The sequence below is a fragment of the Xenopus tropicalis genome, chromosome 9 (genome assembly GCF_000004195.4).
Source record: "Xenopus tropicalis strain Nigerian chromosome 9, UCB_Xtro_10.0, whole genome shotgun sequence".
Classification (NCBI taxonomy): domain Eukaryota; kingdom Metazoa; phylum Chordata; class Amphibia; order Anura; family Pipidae; genus Xenopus; species Xenopus tropicalis.
Window position 1 is genome coordinate 7793423 of NC_030685.2, and position 18415 is coordinate 7811837.

The 18415-nt window shown below is 45.7% G+C and overlaps 1 protein-coding gene across 2 annotated transcripts in view; it reads right to left on the bottom strand.

Annotated features, from left to right (window-relative positions):
• Positions 1–15554: 15554 nt before the first annotated feature.
• Positions 15555–18415, bottom strand: part of LOC595077 (uncharacterized) — a 33643-nt gene continuing 30782 nt past the window's right edge. The window contains 1 exon segment of one of the 2 annotated variants that reach the window (NM_001030514.1): positions 15555–17403. In NM_001030514.1, the coding sequence (NP_001025685.1) occupies positions 17011–17403 (393 nt within the window). In that variant the 3' untranslated portion in view covers positions 15555–17010. 2 annotated transcript variants of the gene reach the window in all.

An 18415-nucleotide genomic window follows, 5' to 3' on the forward strand; every position in this document is an offset into this window, starting at 1 on the left:
CTATTGTTTCGTCACCCGCGGCTATTATTTTGTCGCGCGTGGCTCTTGTTTCGCCGCCCGCGGCTATTGTTTTGTCGCGCGGCTATTATTTCGTCGCCCGCTGCTATTATTTCGTCGCACGGCTATTGTTTAGTCGCGTGCGGCTCTTGTTTCGTCGCGCGGCTCTTGTTTTGTCGCCCGCGGCTATTATTTTGTCGCGCGCTATTGTTTCGTCGCCCGCGGCTATTATTTTGTCGCCCGCGACTATTCTTTTTTGACGCCGGCGACAATTTTTGGACGTGCGGCGAATTTTTCCGCGGCGAAATTTTTCATCCGTTTCGCGAAACAATCCGCCAATGCCGAATGCCATGAATCCATGCCTGGCGAAACTTTTCGCCCATCACTAGTCCTGTATCATCTGACACAGGTCTAAAGGTGTTGCAGACTTTGCATCTGGCAATATAGCTTCCACTTGATGTCTAAAGCTCTCAATCTCTGAGCACAATTCAGAAGCATCCAAATCCTTGTTGTATTTTAAAGCAAGATCAGATGCAGCTTTCTGTAATTGGGACAACTCAAATGTCACAAGGGCAGGGCAAGAAAGAAACTCAAAATCCACTGAGGTGTCCATTAGTGTTTTTGATTTCCATGTTAAATCAGATATCAGAACATCAAAAATTTGATTGAGGCTGATTCTAAAGTTATCGCCAGCAGAAAGGCTTGCTCCTTCATCAGCCGATTCATAGGATGCTCTGGCTTTCACTTTTCTTTTCCTCTTTTGGGGAAATGTTGCAGGAATTTCAAGTTTTTCACAGACATCTCTGGCGTAAAAGTATATTTCGTCAACACTGATAACTCGCATTTCTTGGAATGTACTTCTCAGGCCGTTGATCATTTTTGAAGCATCAAGGATAGATATGCTTTTGGCTTGCAGGGCTTGGTTAACTCTGTCAACTTGGCTTAAAATTTTATTCCATACAAATGAAGTACAGAGAAAATGAAAGTCGACTTGCAAGAGAAGAGATTGTGCTGTAGACACAGAATCAGAGTTCGAAGAATTTTCTCTAATATCTGATAATGCTTCACAAACATTAATGATCTCATTAAATAATGCTTTCACAGCATTTGCCCTTGATGCCCATCGGGTGTCTGTGTGCCCTTTGAGAGTTGTTTTCAATGTTTTTTTCAGTATTTCCCACCGAGTGGTAGATGAGGAGAAAAATGTAAAAAGCCGCTGAACTGTACCAAAAAATGTTTTCATTTCAACATTTACAGAGGCTGCATGTACACCCGCCAGGTTAAGACTATGTGATGCACAAGGAACAAATTTTGCATACTCCGTTATACTTTCCAGCCATGTTTGCTGCATTATCATAGCCTTGGCCTCTTGCATCCTTGATTTCAATGCCATCAGCAAGTAACTTGTTCAAAATTTCTGAAGCTAAACCACTCCCAGATTTTTCTTTGGTGTGGATGAAGTCTATAAAACTTTCTTCAATTGTCACCTTGCCTTCAACCACACTGACATAACGTATGATTTCACTCATTTGCTCTTGATGGGCTACATCTGGTGTACAGTCAAAAAGCAATGAGTAGTATTTTGCTTCTTTTATTCTACCAATAATCTCACTGCAAACTCTCTTCCCCAGGATGCTGATAAACTCATTTTGAATCTTATGGGAGAGGTAATTAGTGGAGCCTTTTTGATGAGAATCAATCTTTTCTTTCAGTGCTATGTTATGGTGGCCTATTACTTCTATAATATCAAGAAATATGCCAGCTTGTGGGCTACCAATAACATCTGTTGAGCCTCTTAATGCCAGGTTGTTCCTTGCACAAAATAAGATGGCATCTAAAATACATTTTAAAACATTGCGCCACTTCTGTTTTTCAGTCATGATCATTTTTTCTAGTTCACTATCAATGAACTTTCCTTCCTTCATTCTTTTTTCCATGAGTTTCCACTTTGAATGATTTTCACGATGATCAGCAGAATTCTCATGAACCGGAATGCGTGGGTTCAAATTCTTCCAGTCAGAAAACCCCTTTTTAGGGTTTATCAGTGAAAAAGAGTGTTTTCCAAACAAAATACATAGAAAACAAAACAGTGCATTTGATGTTTTGGAGTATATTAACCATGTTCTTTCTATCTTTCTACCACAGGGTATTTGCTTTGTGAACCACTTAGGGTTAAAGCTGCGCTCCTCATGGGTTTGGGACTTTCCAAAATCCCCATCTTTTCCTTGATCAGGGCCCTGCTCTACAAGATATCTTCTGATTTTATCAGTTATTTCTGGCCATGAGGGTGGATCATTTAGATTTATCTCTATTTTAGCACTGTCTTCAGCAGGAGTATCTTGTGATACTGTGTCACCCTGTATCAAACCTTTACTGGCAGTAGGTGAGCTGGTGGCAGGCAGTTTAGCAATAGTTTCCTCACTGTCTGATTCTGCACAGCTTTCACTTTTCTCTTCTTCTAGGATTAGTCCTAAATCTTGGTCCGGTTCAAAACAGATTTCTGGAGCTGTTTCCACGATGCTGGTGCCCTGACCACTTAAAGCAATGCCACTGGTGCTTGTTTCTGATGTTGAGGGTGTTTCTGCTTCTGTGCTTTTGCTTGGTTTTAGCCATTTTTGAAAGTGCTGTGACAGTTTACTTGCTTCATCCTCCCTAATCTTTCTTCTTTTTCTGAACTCTGCACCAGATGGTTTTTTGGATGACATTCCTTACAAGATACTAGTCAAAAAAAAAATATTTATTTTTTAATTCAGGGTGCTCAAAAAAACCCTGGCCAATTAGATAATGCGTTAAGCACAATTATTTATAACTAATTTTCCCAGTGCTTTAAAGGACCATTATTGAAATAAAGTAAAACAACTATGCTGGTAAAGGGAATTGAAGGAGGGGGGGGCGGGGAGACTGGCCAAGTTGTGACTGGTTACACTGGAGAAGAGGCAGTTGACGGGGCATAAGATCACTATTTAAATATATAAGGAGGGGCAGTAACGAAATAGAGAAAGTACAGAGAAGAGCGACTAAGCTGATAAAGGGAATGGGCTCAGTTATGGGGAAAGGCTGGCCCAGTTGGGATTGGTTACACTGGGGAAGGGGCAGTTAAGGGGGGTCACTATATATAAATATATAAGGGGGGGCAGTAATGAAATAGAGAAAGTACAGGGAAGAGCGACTAAGCTGATAAAGGGAATGGGCTCAGTTATGGGGAAAGGCTGGCCCAGTTGGGATTGGTTACACTGGGGGGGGGCAGTTAAGGGGGGGTCACTATATATAAATATATAAGGGGGGGCAGTAATGAAATAGAGAAAGTACAGGGAAGAGCGACTAAGCTGATAAAGGGAATGAGCTCAGTTATGGGGAAAGCCTGGCCCAGTTGGGATTGGTTACACTGGGGGGGGGGCAGTTAAGGGGGGGTCACTATATATAAATTTATAAGGGGGGGCAGTAATGAAATAGAGAAAGTACAGGGAAGAGCGACTAAGCTGATAAAGGGAATGGGCTCAGTTATGGGGAAAGGCTGGCCCAGTTGGGATTGGTTACACTGGGGAAGGGGCAGTTAAGGGGGGGTCACTATATATAAATATATAAGGGGGGGCAGTAATGAAATAGAGAAAGTACAGAGAAGAGCGACTAAGCTGATAAAGGGAATGGGCTCAGTTATGGGGAAAGGCTGGCCCAGTTGGGATTGGTTACACTGGGGAAGGGGCAGTTAAGGGGGGGGTCACTATATATAAATATATAAGGGGGGGCAGTAATGAAATAGAGAAAGTACAGGGAAGAGCGACTAAGCTGATAAAGGGAATGGGCTCAGTTATGGGGAAAGGCTGGCCCAGTTGGGATTGGTTACACTGGGGGGGGCAGTTAAGGGGGGTCACTATATATAAATATATAAGGGGGGGCAGTAATGAAATAGAGAAAGTACAGGGAAGAGCGACTAAGCTGATAAAGGGAATGGGCTCAGTTATGGGGAAAGGCTGGCCCAGTTGGGATTGGTTACACTGGGGAAGGGGCAGTTAAGGGGGGGTCACTATATATAAATATATAAGGGGGGCAGTAATGAAATAGAGAAAGTACAGGGAAGAGCGACTAAGCTGATAAAGGGAATGGGCTCAGTTATGGGGAAAGGCTGGCCCAGTTGGGATTGGTTACACTGGGGAAGGGGCAGTTAAGGGGGGGGTCACTATATATAAATATATAAGGGGGGGCAGTAATGAAATAGAGAAAGTACAGGGAAGAGCGACTAAGCTGATAAAGGGAATGGGCTCAGTTATGGGGAAAGGCTGGCCCAGTTGGGATTGGTTACACTGGGGGGGGGGGGCAGTTAAGGGGGGGTCACTATATATAAATATATAAGGGGGGGCAGTAATGAAATAGAGAAAGTACAGGGAAGAGCGACTAAGCTGATAAAGGGAATGGGCTCAGTTATGGGGAAAGGCTGGCCCAGTTGGGATTGGTTACACTGGGGAAGGGGCAGTTAAGGGGGGGTCACTATATATAAATATATAAGGGGGGGCAGTAATGAAATAGAGAAAGTACAGGGAAGAGCGACTAAGCTGATAAAGGGAATGGGCTCAGTTATGGGGAAAGGCTGGCCCAGTTGGGATTGGTTACACTGGGGGGGGGGGGCAGTTAAGGGGGGGTCACTATATATAAATATATAAGGGGGGGCAGTAATGAAATAGAGAAAGTACAGGGAAGAGCGACTAAGCTGATAAAGGGAATGGGCTCAGTTATGGGGAAAGGCTGGCCCAGTTGGGATTGGTTAATATAAGGGGGCCATATAATAAACTCCCTGTTGCTTTATTGACCAGTAGGCACTAAGTAAGCAGACACAAAAAAGGGTTGTTACAGTGAAGCTGCAAAGCAGTGAAATTCGATCCTCACTAAAAAACCAATGTTATTAATATTAACACTTTCAGCCCAGGGACTAAAGCTATTGCCTTTTTGGGGTCAGTAAAAATTACCCCAGCCCTCCCCATCTCATGCAAACTGGAGGCAGATTCAGATGTTTTGCTTCCTCTCAATCACACAGTAGTTTGGTATTATTCAATGAAGCAACTAACTTTAACATAAATACTGTTTTTGGCTTTTTTCAACCTCAGCTACTATGTACATTATAAATATGGATAGCAGTATACCCATTCAAACAATATACTATGATATTATGAGTATATATATATATTCTCATAGTATACACATAACATAACACACATATAAAGGGGTCAGAAGACAGCAGAACACTAAGTCTAAATGTTACTTTAACATATTTAAGTCTATCACGCAAAACACTACTTGGTTGCTAGGTTAAAGGAACAGTAACACCAAAAAATGAAAGTGTATAAAAGTAACTAAAATATAATGTGCTGCTGCCCTGCACTGGTAAAAGTTGTGTGTTTAGTTCAGAAAGTCTACTATAATTTATATAAATAAGCTGCTATGTAGCCATGGGGGCAGCCATTCAAAGGAGAAAAGGCACAGGCACATAGCAGATAACAGATAAAACACTATTGTATTCTACATAACTTATCTGTTATCTGCTATGTAACCTGTGCCTTTTCTCCTTTTTTCCAGCTTGAATGGCTGCCCCCGGGGCTACACAGCAGCTTATTATATAAACTATAGTAGTGTTACTGTAGCAAACACCCCAGCTGTACCAGTGCAGGAATGGCTGCCCCCGGGGCTACACAGCGGGGTATTTATATAAACTATAGTAGGGTTTCTGTAGCAAACACCCCAGCTGTACCAATGCAGGAATGGCTGCCCCCGGGGCTACACAGTGGGGTATTTATATAAACTATAGTAGGGTTTCTGTAGCAAACACCCCAGCTGTACCAGTGCAGGAATGGCTGCCCCCGGGGCTACACAGCGGGGTATTTATATAAACTATAGTAGGGTTTCTGTAGCAAACACCCCAGCTGTACCAGTGCAGGAATGGCTGCCCCCGGGGCTACACAGCGGGGTATTTATATAAACTATAGTAGGGTTTCTGTAGCAAACACCCCAGCTGTACCAGTGCAGGAATGGCTGCCCCCGGGGCTACACAGCGGGGTATTTATATAAACTATAGTAGGGTTTCTGTAGCAAACACCCCAGCTGTACCAGTGCAGGAATGGCTGCCCCCGGGGCTACACAGCGGGGTATTTATATAAACTATAGTAGGGTTTCTGTAGCAAACACCCCAGCTGTACCGGTGCAGGAACGGCTGCCCCCGGGGCTACACAGCGGGGTATTTATATAAACTATAGTAGGGTTTCTGTAGCAAACACCCCAGCTGTACCAGTGCAGGAATGGCTGCCCCCGGGGCTACACAGCGGGGTATTTATATAAACTATAGTAGGGTTTCTGTAGCAAACACCCCAGCTGTACCAGTGCAGGAACGGCTGCCCCCGGGGCTACACAGCGGGGTATTTATATAAACTATAGTAGGGTTTCTGTAGCAAACACCCCAGCTGTACCAGTGCAGGAATGGCTGCCCCCGGGGCTACACAGCGGGGTATTTATATAAACTATAGTAGGGTTTCTGTAGCAAACACCCCAGCTGTACCGGTGCAGGAATGGCTGCCCCCGGGGCTACACAGCGGGGTATTTATATAAACTATAGTAGGGTTTCTGTAGCAAACACCCCAGCTGTACCGGTGCAGGAACGGCTGCCCCCGGGGCTACACAGTGGGGTATTTATATAAACTATAGTAGGGTTTCTGTAGCAAACACCCCAGCTGTACCAGTGCAGGAATGGCTGCCCCCGGGGCTACGCAGCGGGGTATTTATATAAACTATAGTAGGGTTTCTGTAGCAAACACCCCAGCTGTACCAGTGCAGGAATGGCTGCCCCCGGGGCTACGCAGCGGGGTATTTATATAAACTATAGTAGGGTTTCTGTAGCAAACACCCCAGCTGTACCAGTGCAGGAATGGCTGCCCCCGGGGCTACACAGCGGGGTATTTATATAAACTATAGTAGGGTTTCTGTAGCAAACACCCCAGCTGTACCAGTGCAGGAACGGCTGCCCCTGGGGCTACACAGCGGGGTATTTATATAAACTATAGTAGGGTTTCTGTAGCAAACACCCCAGCTGTACCAGTGCAGGAATGGCTGCCCCCGGGGCTACACAGCGGGGTATTTATATAAACTATAGTAGGGTTTCTGTAGCAAACACCCCAGCTGTACCAGTGCAGGAACGGCTGCCCCTGGGGCTACACAGCGGGGTATTTATATAAACTATAGTAGGGTTACTGTAGCAAACACACCAGTTTTACCAGTGCAGGAATGGCTGCCCCCGGGGCTACACAGCGGGGTATTTATATAAACTATAGTAGTGTTACTGTAGCAAACACACCAGTTTTACCAGTGCAGGAATGGCTGCCCCTGGGGCTACACAGCGGGGTATTTATATAAACTATAGTAGGGTTTCTGTAGCAAACACCCCAGCTGTACCGGTGCAGGAATGGCTGCCCCCGGGGCTACACAGCAGCTTATTATATAAATTATAGTAGGGTTACTGTAGCAAACACACCAGTTTTACCAGTGCAGGAATGGCTGCCCCCGGGGCTACACAGCAGCTTATTATATAAATTATAGTAGGGTTACTGTAGCAAACACACCAGTTTTACCAGTGCAGGAATGGCTGCCCCCGGGGCTACACAGCGGGGTATTTATATAAACTATAGTAGGGTTTCTGTAGCAAACACCCCAGCTGTACCAGTGCAGGAATGGCTGCCCCCGGGGCTACACAGTGGGGTATTTATATAAACTATAGTAGGGTTTCTGTAGCAAACACCCCAGCTGTACCAGTGCAGGAATGGCTGCCCCCGGGGCTACACAGCGGGGTATTTATATAAACTATAGTAGGGTTTCTGTAGCAAACACCCCAGCTGTACCAGTACAGGAACGGCTGCCCCCGGGGCTACACAGCGGGGTATTTATATAAACTATAGTAGGGTTTCTGTAGCAAACACCCCAGCTGTACCAGTGCAGGAATGGCTGCCCCCGGGGCTACACAGCGGGGTATTTATATAAACTATAGTAGGGTTTCTGTAGCAAACACCCCAGCTGTACCAGTACAGGAACGGCTGCCCCCGGGGCTACACAGCGGGGTATTTATATAAACTATAGTAGGGTTTCTGTAGCAAACACCCCAGCTGTACCAGTGCAGGAATGGCTGCCCCCGGGGCTACACAGCGGGGTATTTATATAAACTATAGTAGGGTTTCTGTAGCAAACACCCCAGCTGTACCAGTGCAGGAATGGCTGCCCCCGGGGCTACACAGTGGGGTATTTATATAAACTATAGTAGGGTTTCTGTAGCAAACACCCCAGCTGTACCAGTGCAGGAATGGCTGCCCCCGGGGTTACACAGCGGGGTATTTATATAAACTATAGTAGGGTTTCTGTAGCAAACACCCCAGCTGTACCAGTGCAGGAATGGCTGCCCCCGGGGCTACACAGCGGGGTATTTATATAAACTATAGTAGGGTTTCTGTAGCAAACACCCCAGCTGTACCAGTACAGGAACGGCTGCCCCCGGGGCTACACAGCGGGGTATTTATATAAACTATAGTAGGGTTTCTGTAGCAAACACCCCAGCTGTACCAGTGCAGGAATGGCTGCCCCCGGGGCTACACAGTGGGGTATTTATATAAACTATAGTAGGGTTTCTGTAGCAAACACCCCAGCTGTACCAGTACAGGAACGGCTGCCCCCGGGGCTACACAGCGGGGTATTTATATAAACTATAGTAGGGTTTCTGTAGCAAACACCCCAGCTGTACCAGTGCAGGAACGGCTGCCCCCGGGGCTACACAGCGGGGTATTTATATAAACTATAGTAGGGTTTCTGTAGCAAACACCCCAGCTGTACCAGTGCAGGAATGGCTGCCCCCGGGGCTACACAGCGGGGTATTTATATAAACTATAGTAGGGTTTCTGTAGCAAACACACCAGTTTTACCAGTGCAGGAATGGCTGCCCCCGGGGCTACACAGCAGCTTATTATATAAACTATAGTAGTGTTACTGTAGCAAACACACCAGTTTTACCAGTGCAGGAATGGCTGCCCCCGGGGCTACACAGCAGCTTATTATATAAACTATAGTAGTGTTACTGTAGCAAACACACCAGTTTTACCAGTGCAGGGCAACAGTGTATTATATTTTTATTACTTTAAAGCTCTTTCATTTTTTTGTGTTACTAATCCTTTAAAGTGGTCCCTAGCACCCATATAGCTGCTGGAAATGTTTGGAGAGCTGCTAAACAAAAATCTACATAATTGAAAAAATCGCAAAGAAAATCAAGACCAACTGCAAATTGTCACTATCTACATCACAGAATGGTAGACACAACACAGAGAAGGACAGGCATAAAAATGATACCCAGAGCCACGAGGCATCATCAACATTATAAAGGCACAAACATCATATTGATAAGCAACAAAACAGTGAGATCTGAAGCCCAGCCCCAGGACAAATAGTCAGTGTCACACGAATGGCCTGATGATTTACAGTTAAGGCACGCTAAATTCTTATTAACAGCCCATTTAGTGAAAAAATATTTAGCTCCATACATTAAAAACATCAAAAAGCTTCTTATTAAATCTTGGCAAATCTGGCATTTATTTCTGCATTTTAAAGTATATTTTTTAATTTTTTATAATAAATCACACAAAACAGTCACAGGCAGCACATCAGCCCAAACTTAAAACCAAATAATCACAGCACACATGAAACACCACCCCACCCCTAGTCACAGCATGCATAACCCTTATCAGTGCTAAAACAAAAGCCCCTACCCCCTAGTCACAGCACCCATAACCCTAATCAGTTCCAGCAAAGCAGCCAACCCCTCATATTGCCCCCATCTGTACTGTGCCAGCAGCCCAGCCAACCCCTCATATTGCCCCCATCTGTACTGTGCCAGCAGCCCAGCCAACCCCTCATATTGCCCCCATCTGTACTGTGCCAGCAGCCCAGCCAACCCCTCATATTGCCCCCATCTGTACTGTGCCAGCAGCCCAGCCAACCCCTCATATTGCCCCCATCTGTACTGTGCCAGCAGCCCAGCCAACCCCTCATATTGCCCCCATCTGTACTGTGCCAGCAGCCCAGCCAACCCCTCATATTGCCCCCATCTGTACTGTGCCAGCAGCCCAGCCAACCCCTCATATTGCCCCCCATCTGTACTGTGCCAGCAGCCCAGCCAACCCCTCATATTGCCCCCATCTGTACTGTGCCAGCAGCCCAGCCAACCCCTCATATTGCCCCCATCTGTACTGTGCCAGCAGCCCAGCCAACCCCTCATATTGCCCCCCATCTGTACTGTGCCAGCAGCCCAGCCAACCCCTCATATTGCCCCCATCTGTACTGTGCCAGCAGCCCAGCCAACCCCTCATATTGCCCCCATCTGTACTGTGCCAGCAGCCCAGCCAACCCCTCATATTGCCCCCCATCTGTACTGTGCCAGCAGCCCAGCCAACCCCTCATATTGCCCCCCATCTGTACTGTGCCAGCAGCCCAGCCAACCCCTCATATTGCCCCCATCTGTACTGTGCCAGCAGCCCAGCCAACCCCTCATATTGCCCCCATCTGTACTGTGCCAGCAGCCCAGCCAACCCCTCATATTGCCCCCATCTGTACTGTGCCAGCAGCCCAGCCAACCCCTCATATTGCCCCCCATCTGTACTGTGCCAGCAGCCCAGCCAACCCCTCATATTGCCCCCATCTGTACTGTGCCAGCAGCCCAGCCAACCCCTCATATTGCCCCCATCTGTACTGTGCCAGCAGCCCAGCCAACCCCTCATATTGCCCCCATCTGTACTGTGCCAGCAGCCCAGCCAACCCCTCATATTGCCCCCATCTGTACTGTGCCAGCAGCCCAGCCAACCCCTCATATTGCCCCCCATCTGTACTGTGCCAGCAGCCCAGCCAACCCCTCATATTGCCCCCATCTGTACTGTGCCAGCAGCCCAGCCAACCCCTCATATTGCCCCCATCTGTACTGTGCCAGCAGCAAAGCCCCCCTTATATTGCGCCCCCAGCAAGGCCCCAGCATCTGTACCTGTGTCAGCAGCAGCAGTGCCTCGAAATCCCAGTCCCAGTCAGCCAAGGCCAGCAGTCCTGCTCACAGCACAACCGACGGCCGCCGCACCCAAGCGCCTTCTGGCGCCTTGTGTTTCAATGACACGCATGCGTAGGGGGGGCGTGCCCAATACGCATGCGTGTCATACAGGCGCACGGAGATAAGCGCCGCGCCAGTATAGGGAAGGGAGGGAAGGATAACAGAAGGGCGCTCGGTTCCTGGCTGGGAGGGACCTTAAAGAAAAGGTAATTATGCCAGAGGGGGGTTTGGGCGGCGGGTTAATAATGGCCAAGGTGGTAATAAATACTGTTACAAAAAAAAAATTTTTTTTTTTTTTCCCCCTTTAATATGCGCCCCCAAGTGATTGCGCCCTAGGCAGGCGCCTACTCTGCCTACCCCTAGTTCCGGCCCTGAGAAGCCCCATTGGAACTCTATGGGAGACCCGGCCCTCCAGCGCAAATTAATATGCAAAATAATCCTCCAATGAAAATCCCAGTTGATCAACTGATAGGTGCTCTTTAATTACATATGGAAAACAATTCAATGAAAATTCCATTGACCAAAATCTTAATTATAGATGCGAAGAGAACTAACCAATGAGAATGCTGATTCCCAGTACTTTGGCAGCTATCTTGCTGTTATCTTACATAAAGAGATTATTTTGGTATCATTATATGGCACAGGAATCAGACATGGGGATAAAGGGACAGACTTGTTCAGTGCTGGGAAACTGTGCTTAATGCTCCCAACTCCAATTGCAGGAACAGAGAACAGGGAGCCAGATTTATACAGATCAGCTGGGATTCTCATTGGAGGATTATGTTGCATATTAATTGGCCCTGGGGGGCTGGGTCTCACACACAGGCACATAATGAGCAAACTGGGGCACTAAGTACCATTTTCATGTTAGTGACACAACATGGCCGCCCACACTGAGAGCCCCTCCTGTTGCTGGGGACATAGTGCCCGTTAGGAGCATTTTTTACACAAAATGGTATTGTTTCCCCCAACCAGAGTGTGGGCTCTATTAACCTGCACTTCCAGTGAGGTAAACAATTCTATCCACTAATAGGTGCTCTTCAAGATGATTGAAGATGCTCAGATTTGGTTGGTCAGTTTAGCTAATTTTGACCATACTGCCCAACCAATGGGCATCTACAGTATGGGTAATCGGTGGGAGGACCATCAGACCAGAAATCTTGTGATCTTGGCGGAACAAGAATTAATGGTCCTGATAAAGAAGTTCTGTGGGCAGGGTCGGACTGGGCCGCCGGGACACCGGGAAAAATCCCGGTGGGCCCCGGCCCTAGTGGGCCCCAGCGGCCCAGTCCGACCTTTGCCGGCGCTCTCCTTACTGACTGTTCCTCCCCGACGCGTTCAATTTATACGCGCTCGGGGAGGACGTCAGGCGGGGGCCCTGCGGGGGGTTTAGGGGGGCCCTGCGGGGGGGTTAGGGGACGCGGCTGGGGCACCTGCAGGGCCCCTGGGGCGGGAGCCCCGGTGGGCCCTGCACCTCCCAGTGCGACCCTGTCTGTGGGTCAGTCAAAAGTGAGGTGGGGTAGTAGGCCCAACAGAACAAAAAAAAGGTGGTCCTACGTTCTTGTGGCCCCTTATACAATATTTATATGTTCTGCCTGTTATAACCATCTATAGGCATCTATTTATATTTCGCCACCTTTGCACTTCTTGCCAGATGTCAATTACAAACCCTGGGCGCTACCTCATTACTTGTAGAAAGTTTGCCTTCCCATGTCTCTTTGGGTACTGCCACCCCAAGCATATTAATTACAGTGAGAGGCAATGGGCACAGACACCACAGGTACATTAAACAGTATTTAGAGTTATGTTCTGGCAGGAAGGTAAAAGGTTACCGATAATGTGCATTCCTGAAACACTAAACACTTACCCTGCAGCATGGAAAAAAGACAAATATATGGGGACAGGGTAGGGTGATAACTGGGACAGTAAACTGGGACCGGGTAGGGTGCTTACTAGAACAGGGCAAGGTGTTAGGGTGATGTGTCAGTTTCAGGAATGCAGTCAGAGTGGAACCAGCCCATACCTATTTCCTTCTCCTCCTCCATCACTTTCCATTCTCTTCCCCCTTTGTTTATTTTCTCTCTTACTTCTCCTGTCCTGTTTGTACTGCCCACATGTCCTTCTTTTCCTGCTCTCCCAAACAGTGGGGTAACTAGTCTACACTGCCCCCCCCTCAAAAAAATTTACAGAGGGGCCCAGTGCACAGCAATCCATACTTGGCCCCTTCCATTAGGTACTGCTGCCCAAGGCACTGCTGTATAGCCCCGCTCCCTACTTGCTTCCAAGATCCATACGCCCACTGCTGGCAGAAGCTCACCCCAAACCCCTTCCCATTTACTGCAAGAGAATCATCCCCACTGCCTGTTCCTGGCTGCCACTTGCCCCTTCTTTTCTCTTCTACCTACCCCTAGTTCTGGCCCTTGAGCTGGTTTCTGGACTTTTTGTGATTCAGGCCTATGTTTGAGGTCCAGCATTTGGTCAGGGCCCCTGTTGCCCATAATAAGGTGACAGATATATGAAGCACCAGTAAGTCATGGTTCCACTAATATATAAGGTAGCAAATAAGTGTTAACCCTGAATGTCACCATAAATGACTCAATCAAATGGCCTTTAGCCTGGATCTCCTCACTGCTCTGAGCTCTAGTTAGTGGCCAGGTCCAAAGTTAAAAAAAACTGGAATAGAGGTTAAAAATACTATTCATCGCCACCTACTGGCCAACAGGTGAACTACATTACACAGTCCAACCAAGGAGCTAAGCCCAACCCTTTCCTGTTTTAATATTTATGTCCATCAGTCCTTGTCTTTGCTTTAATACTTGACATATAATGAAACATCATTGTTGTAGGAATCAATGATCTTATGCAAAAGCTGAGGAACAATATTTACATTGAAAGAAAGTATTTTTAGGCTTCTACTCTATGCCCCTGGCCCAGTAAAGCAGATCAGATAACGATTAGGACCCCTCCAAGATGCCCTCAGAAGTACATTGTATTGCCTACTGCGATGTAACAGTCCCAAACCTCTCCAAACACTTTTTTTTTTAATTACAGACTTTCAGTAGAACTTAGGGAGCTTCATCAGGCTTGGTAGCGATAAACAGGTCAAACAGGCCGGGTGGGCCCTCCTTCCCCCTTAGCATTTTGCTTCTCCATGTCTTTGACTTCAGTGATATCAGTAATGGTTTGCCCTGTAGCCTCAGGCATTTCTGAGATATCGCTGATGTGGGGGGTATTGTCCTCCAGTTACCTTTATCCATCTGCAACTACATCCCTTGGAGATACATGGAATATTCTCTGTCAATGCCAGATAGGTTGATGTAAGGTGGACCGTCACGTTGGTGGTCAAAATATACCATGTCCTACAACCCTAAGCTATAACTGATCTACACCTCCCAGTCCTATCAGCTCTGAATACTGCATGTCCCATGATGCATGGTGAGAGCCAGTGCTATTGGGTCATGTGATTAGTATAAAACACCACTTATAAAGGGACACTAAACCCAACTGTAAAGCTGCCCCACTGCGCCCCCTAGTTCTCTATAGAAGTTGATGAAAAACGTAATTACACATGGAAACCAATTCCCCAATGAGAATTCTACTGACCCAAAACTTAATTATAGATGCAAGAGAAGTGACCAATGAGAATGCTGATTCCCAGCACTGTGTCAGGCCCCTTGCTGGTACCTTACATATAGAGATAATGATGTCATTTTCCCGTCATTATATGGCACAGGAATCAGACATGGGGATAAAGGGACAGACTTGTTCAGTGCTGGGAAACTGTGCTTAATGCTCCCAACTCCAATTGCAGGAACAGAGAACAGGGAGCCGGATTTATACAGATCAGCTGGGATTCTCATTGGAGGATTCTTTTGCATTTCAATGCTGCCAATGCGGGCCCTAGAGAGCTGGGAAAGTTTTATTGTGCAATATTGCTTTAAGAATACAGCCCTGATGTTGCTGGACTACAGCTCCCAGCATGCCTCACCCTTCATTATATGTTACATTATTCTGGGATTTGTAGTCCAGCAACAGCTGAGTAATGTTTGGTTGAGCCGCGCTGTGCAGCAGGGTTTAGTTCCCCTTTAAAGACATTATATGCAATTTTTAATGCAAAAATTGGCCTCAAAAATGTATTGGGGTTATCAGGTAACTATGGATATAATAATAGTATTCATGATTCAGCTCTCAGTCCAGATCATCTCCGTGGGGGTCCCATTCGGCTGCACAGGGCAGGTCTCCATTATAATTATAGGCAAAGGGTTTCAGTGAAACTTCATGGAATGAGTTTACAGTGACCCTGCCTGACCCTTGGCTTCTTTCTATAGCCCCAGCCATAAAGCAAGACCACACTGCCGTTTTAGATAGAGAGGAAACAGAGGCAGTCACATGAGTATCAAGTATCACCCATTTAAATCGGTACTGAAAATGGCAAAAAGAACAAGAAAGTTTCTCAAATAAATGCATTTTTTTATTACAACAATAAAGGAAAAATACACATGCAAGCAGCAGAAATTAAAGGGGAAATATACCCTACCTAGAAGTATTTTCCCCATGAACACTCTTATGGCCCTGTATATTTAATTGGCCGGGTCCCCCTTCCCCCTTGGCCAATACAGTGAGTCCTTTGTAGTTATTTTTTAATGCTGTCCTATGACGGGCCCTTAATAAAGCCTCAAGAAGGGCTGAAGCCTTGATATTGCTGCTTTAAAAAAAAAAAAAAGACATTATTATCATATTATTACATTATTATTAGGGCGGGATCAGTAAAGGTGCAGATGAAGCTGACAATCTCTATTCTGCCACTAGGGGCAGCGCTGAGCTGAAACAAATATCAATGGGTAAATACCCCAGCTGTGGCTTTCTGCAGCCCAACCTTGGAAGGGGTGGGAAGGGAGAGGAAAGGGAAGGAGATAAGAACAAGGAATGATGGGAAAAGGCAGCAAAGAAATAGAAGGTGAGAAGAAGGTTGTAAAATGGCCAATGTATGCCACTTTTTTGAACATTGCACCTTGGTCCTTTCATAAATGAACCCTTGGATTTCAAGCACTTAGATAGTTCTAAGGTGAGTCGAGAACCAATCTGGAACTATACATAAAGCAGGAAAGTTTCATGGCTAAATAAAGAGGCCTGGGGGCAATACACACCTAGGTGGAGCATTCACCAAAATAATATAATTTGTATTGAAAATATCTTCTATCTATTCTTTCCACTAAGACACTAAGATCTAGAGCTTCTAGTTTTTAATTCTAAAGAAACAGTGAACGATCGTTTTAGTTTCATCTCACTATTAACCTTTTTCTCCTCCTGGAATCAGATCCTGAGCTCTGTATAAACGAACTCTTTCCATGACTTCTGTCTGTATCTCAGGGGATTAAACGTGGGGCTTAAAGATAAAATGGAAGTGCTTTCGATCTCACTGTTCTGCTCTGGATGCAACAAATAACTATAAACAGAATGTATTTTCAACACACACACTATTGATTGGGCTCATGTGAAACCCAGATATATGTTCTAGGTATTATCGTTCTTATCTGATGTAATGGTGAAATGCATATTATTAGCTAATAATAAGTGAAAACTGAAATAGACAGGAAAGAAGGTTCTATCTGTATGAGAAGATAAGTTATAAGAAGGTAAGAGTAGAACAGTAAGTAAACTGGTGGTAAGAGTTGCATTTCATAGGAAGACCACCTTCATGGAAACTCAATGGGATCTTGCCTTGGTTAGTTGACTCTGGGCCCTTTCAACTCATAAAGAAATACATTTTAGGGGGGATACCATCTCAAAACTGTCACTTATGGAATATTCCCCGTGTTCTGTGTGGACCTGACCAATATACCTTCTTCCTTCAGTCCTTTTCAAGTGGTAGGTTATGTTCATATTGGAAGAACTTATCAACCTGAGACTTACCAGAGGTGACCAAGACACAAATACACAAGACCAAGTGCTATGGTGAGATGGGACCATTTTTGATTATGAGCCCCACTATCTAAAGTCTTAATGAGTTCGAAACTTGCCCCACTGTTGTTGGTTGTTGAATTTAAACCATTAGTATCAAGGAACCCAATACTGCTGTTCAGGGACTGTTCAAGGAGCCTTATCGTATCGACAACAGTGCTTGATCCTGCTTCGCTGATTTTAATTGAAGGAATGTACTGTTTGATCCAAGAGTCATAATACTGGACTTTGGTATAGACCCCCGGTGCGTTGGCTTCAGCACATCCAATACCCCAGCTGATGATGCCATACTGCCACCACGTGTTGTTGACATTGCATACAAGAGGCCCACCAGAGTCTCCCTAGAAATACAAATAAAGTCAATGTCAGGAAGAAGAACCTTAACTAGGTTACATGTGTATCTCAATATAAAACCCAATGGATGGCCAACTTTGCATTCTGGACCACTGCACAGATACAGTACAGCCTAATAATTTAAAGCCATATACAAACCTTATAGACTATCAGAAGGCTTTTTATTCATAATATTGCACTAAGAATGGCTTTTTGGCTCCATTCAGCCCATCTCACACTAACCTGGATAGGGTTTTTTTGTGGGGTAGGAAGGAAAATAATTTACTTGGGGAAGCTACGAATAGAAGGCTTTTCATGGGAGAACTTATAAGTATATATGTATAGGTATTTAGCAGCTGACCCCTGTTTGGGGGGGAGGTTAAGCCTTCCTAAATGTTCACTGCTCCGTGCCTATGTACTGCCCCTTGTTGCCTGAATACATCAGCCACTTCTCAAATTGTACTTGGCTAAAATGGGGCTCATAGTCTTTCCAGCCAAACCTGGTCCTTCCCCTCCTTTTACAATTAGTGTTAATGGCATTCTAATTAACCCTGTTGATTTGGGGTGATCTTAGACCAGGGATCCCCAACCTTTGTTACTTGTGAGCCACAGTCAAATGTAAAAACTTGGAGAGCAACACAAGCACCATAAAAGTTCATGGAGGTGCCAAATAAGGGCTAAGATTGGCTATTAGGCAGTCTCTATGCACCCTATCAGCTTACAGGGGCTTTATTTGGTAGGAAATCTTGTTTTTATTCAACCAAAACTTGCCCCTAAGTCAGGAATTCAAAAATAACTACCTAGTTTGGGGGCACTGAGAGCAACACCCAAGGGGTGAGCTACTTGTTGGGGATCACTGTCTTAGACTCTACTCTATCCTTTTCTAACCATATTAATACCACTGACAAACCCTGATGACTTTTTTTTCATGCCAAGATCTGTTCCTTTGACATTCTATCAAGAATCTTCTAAAGCATTCATCCCAAGAATCTTCTAAAGCATTCATGCCAAAAATCTTCC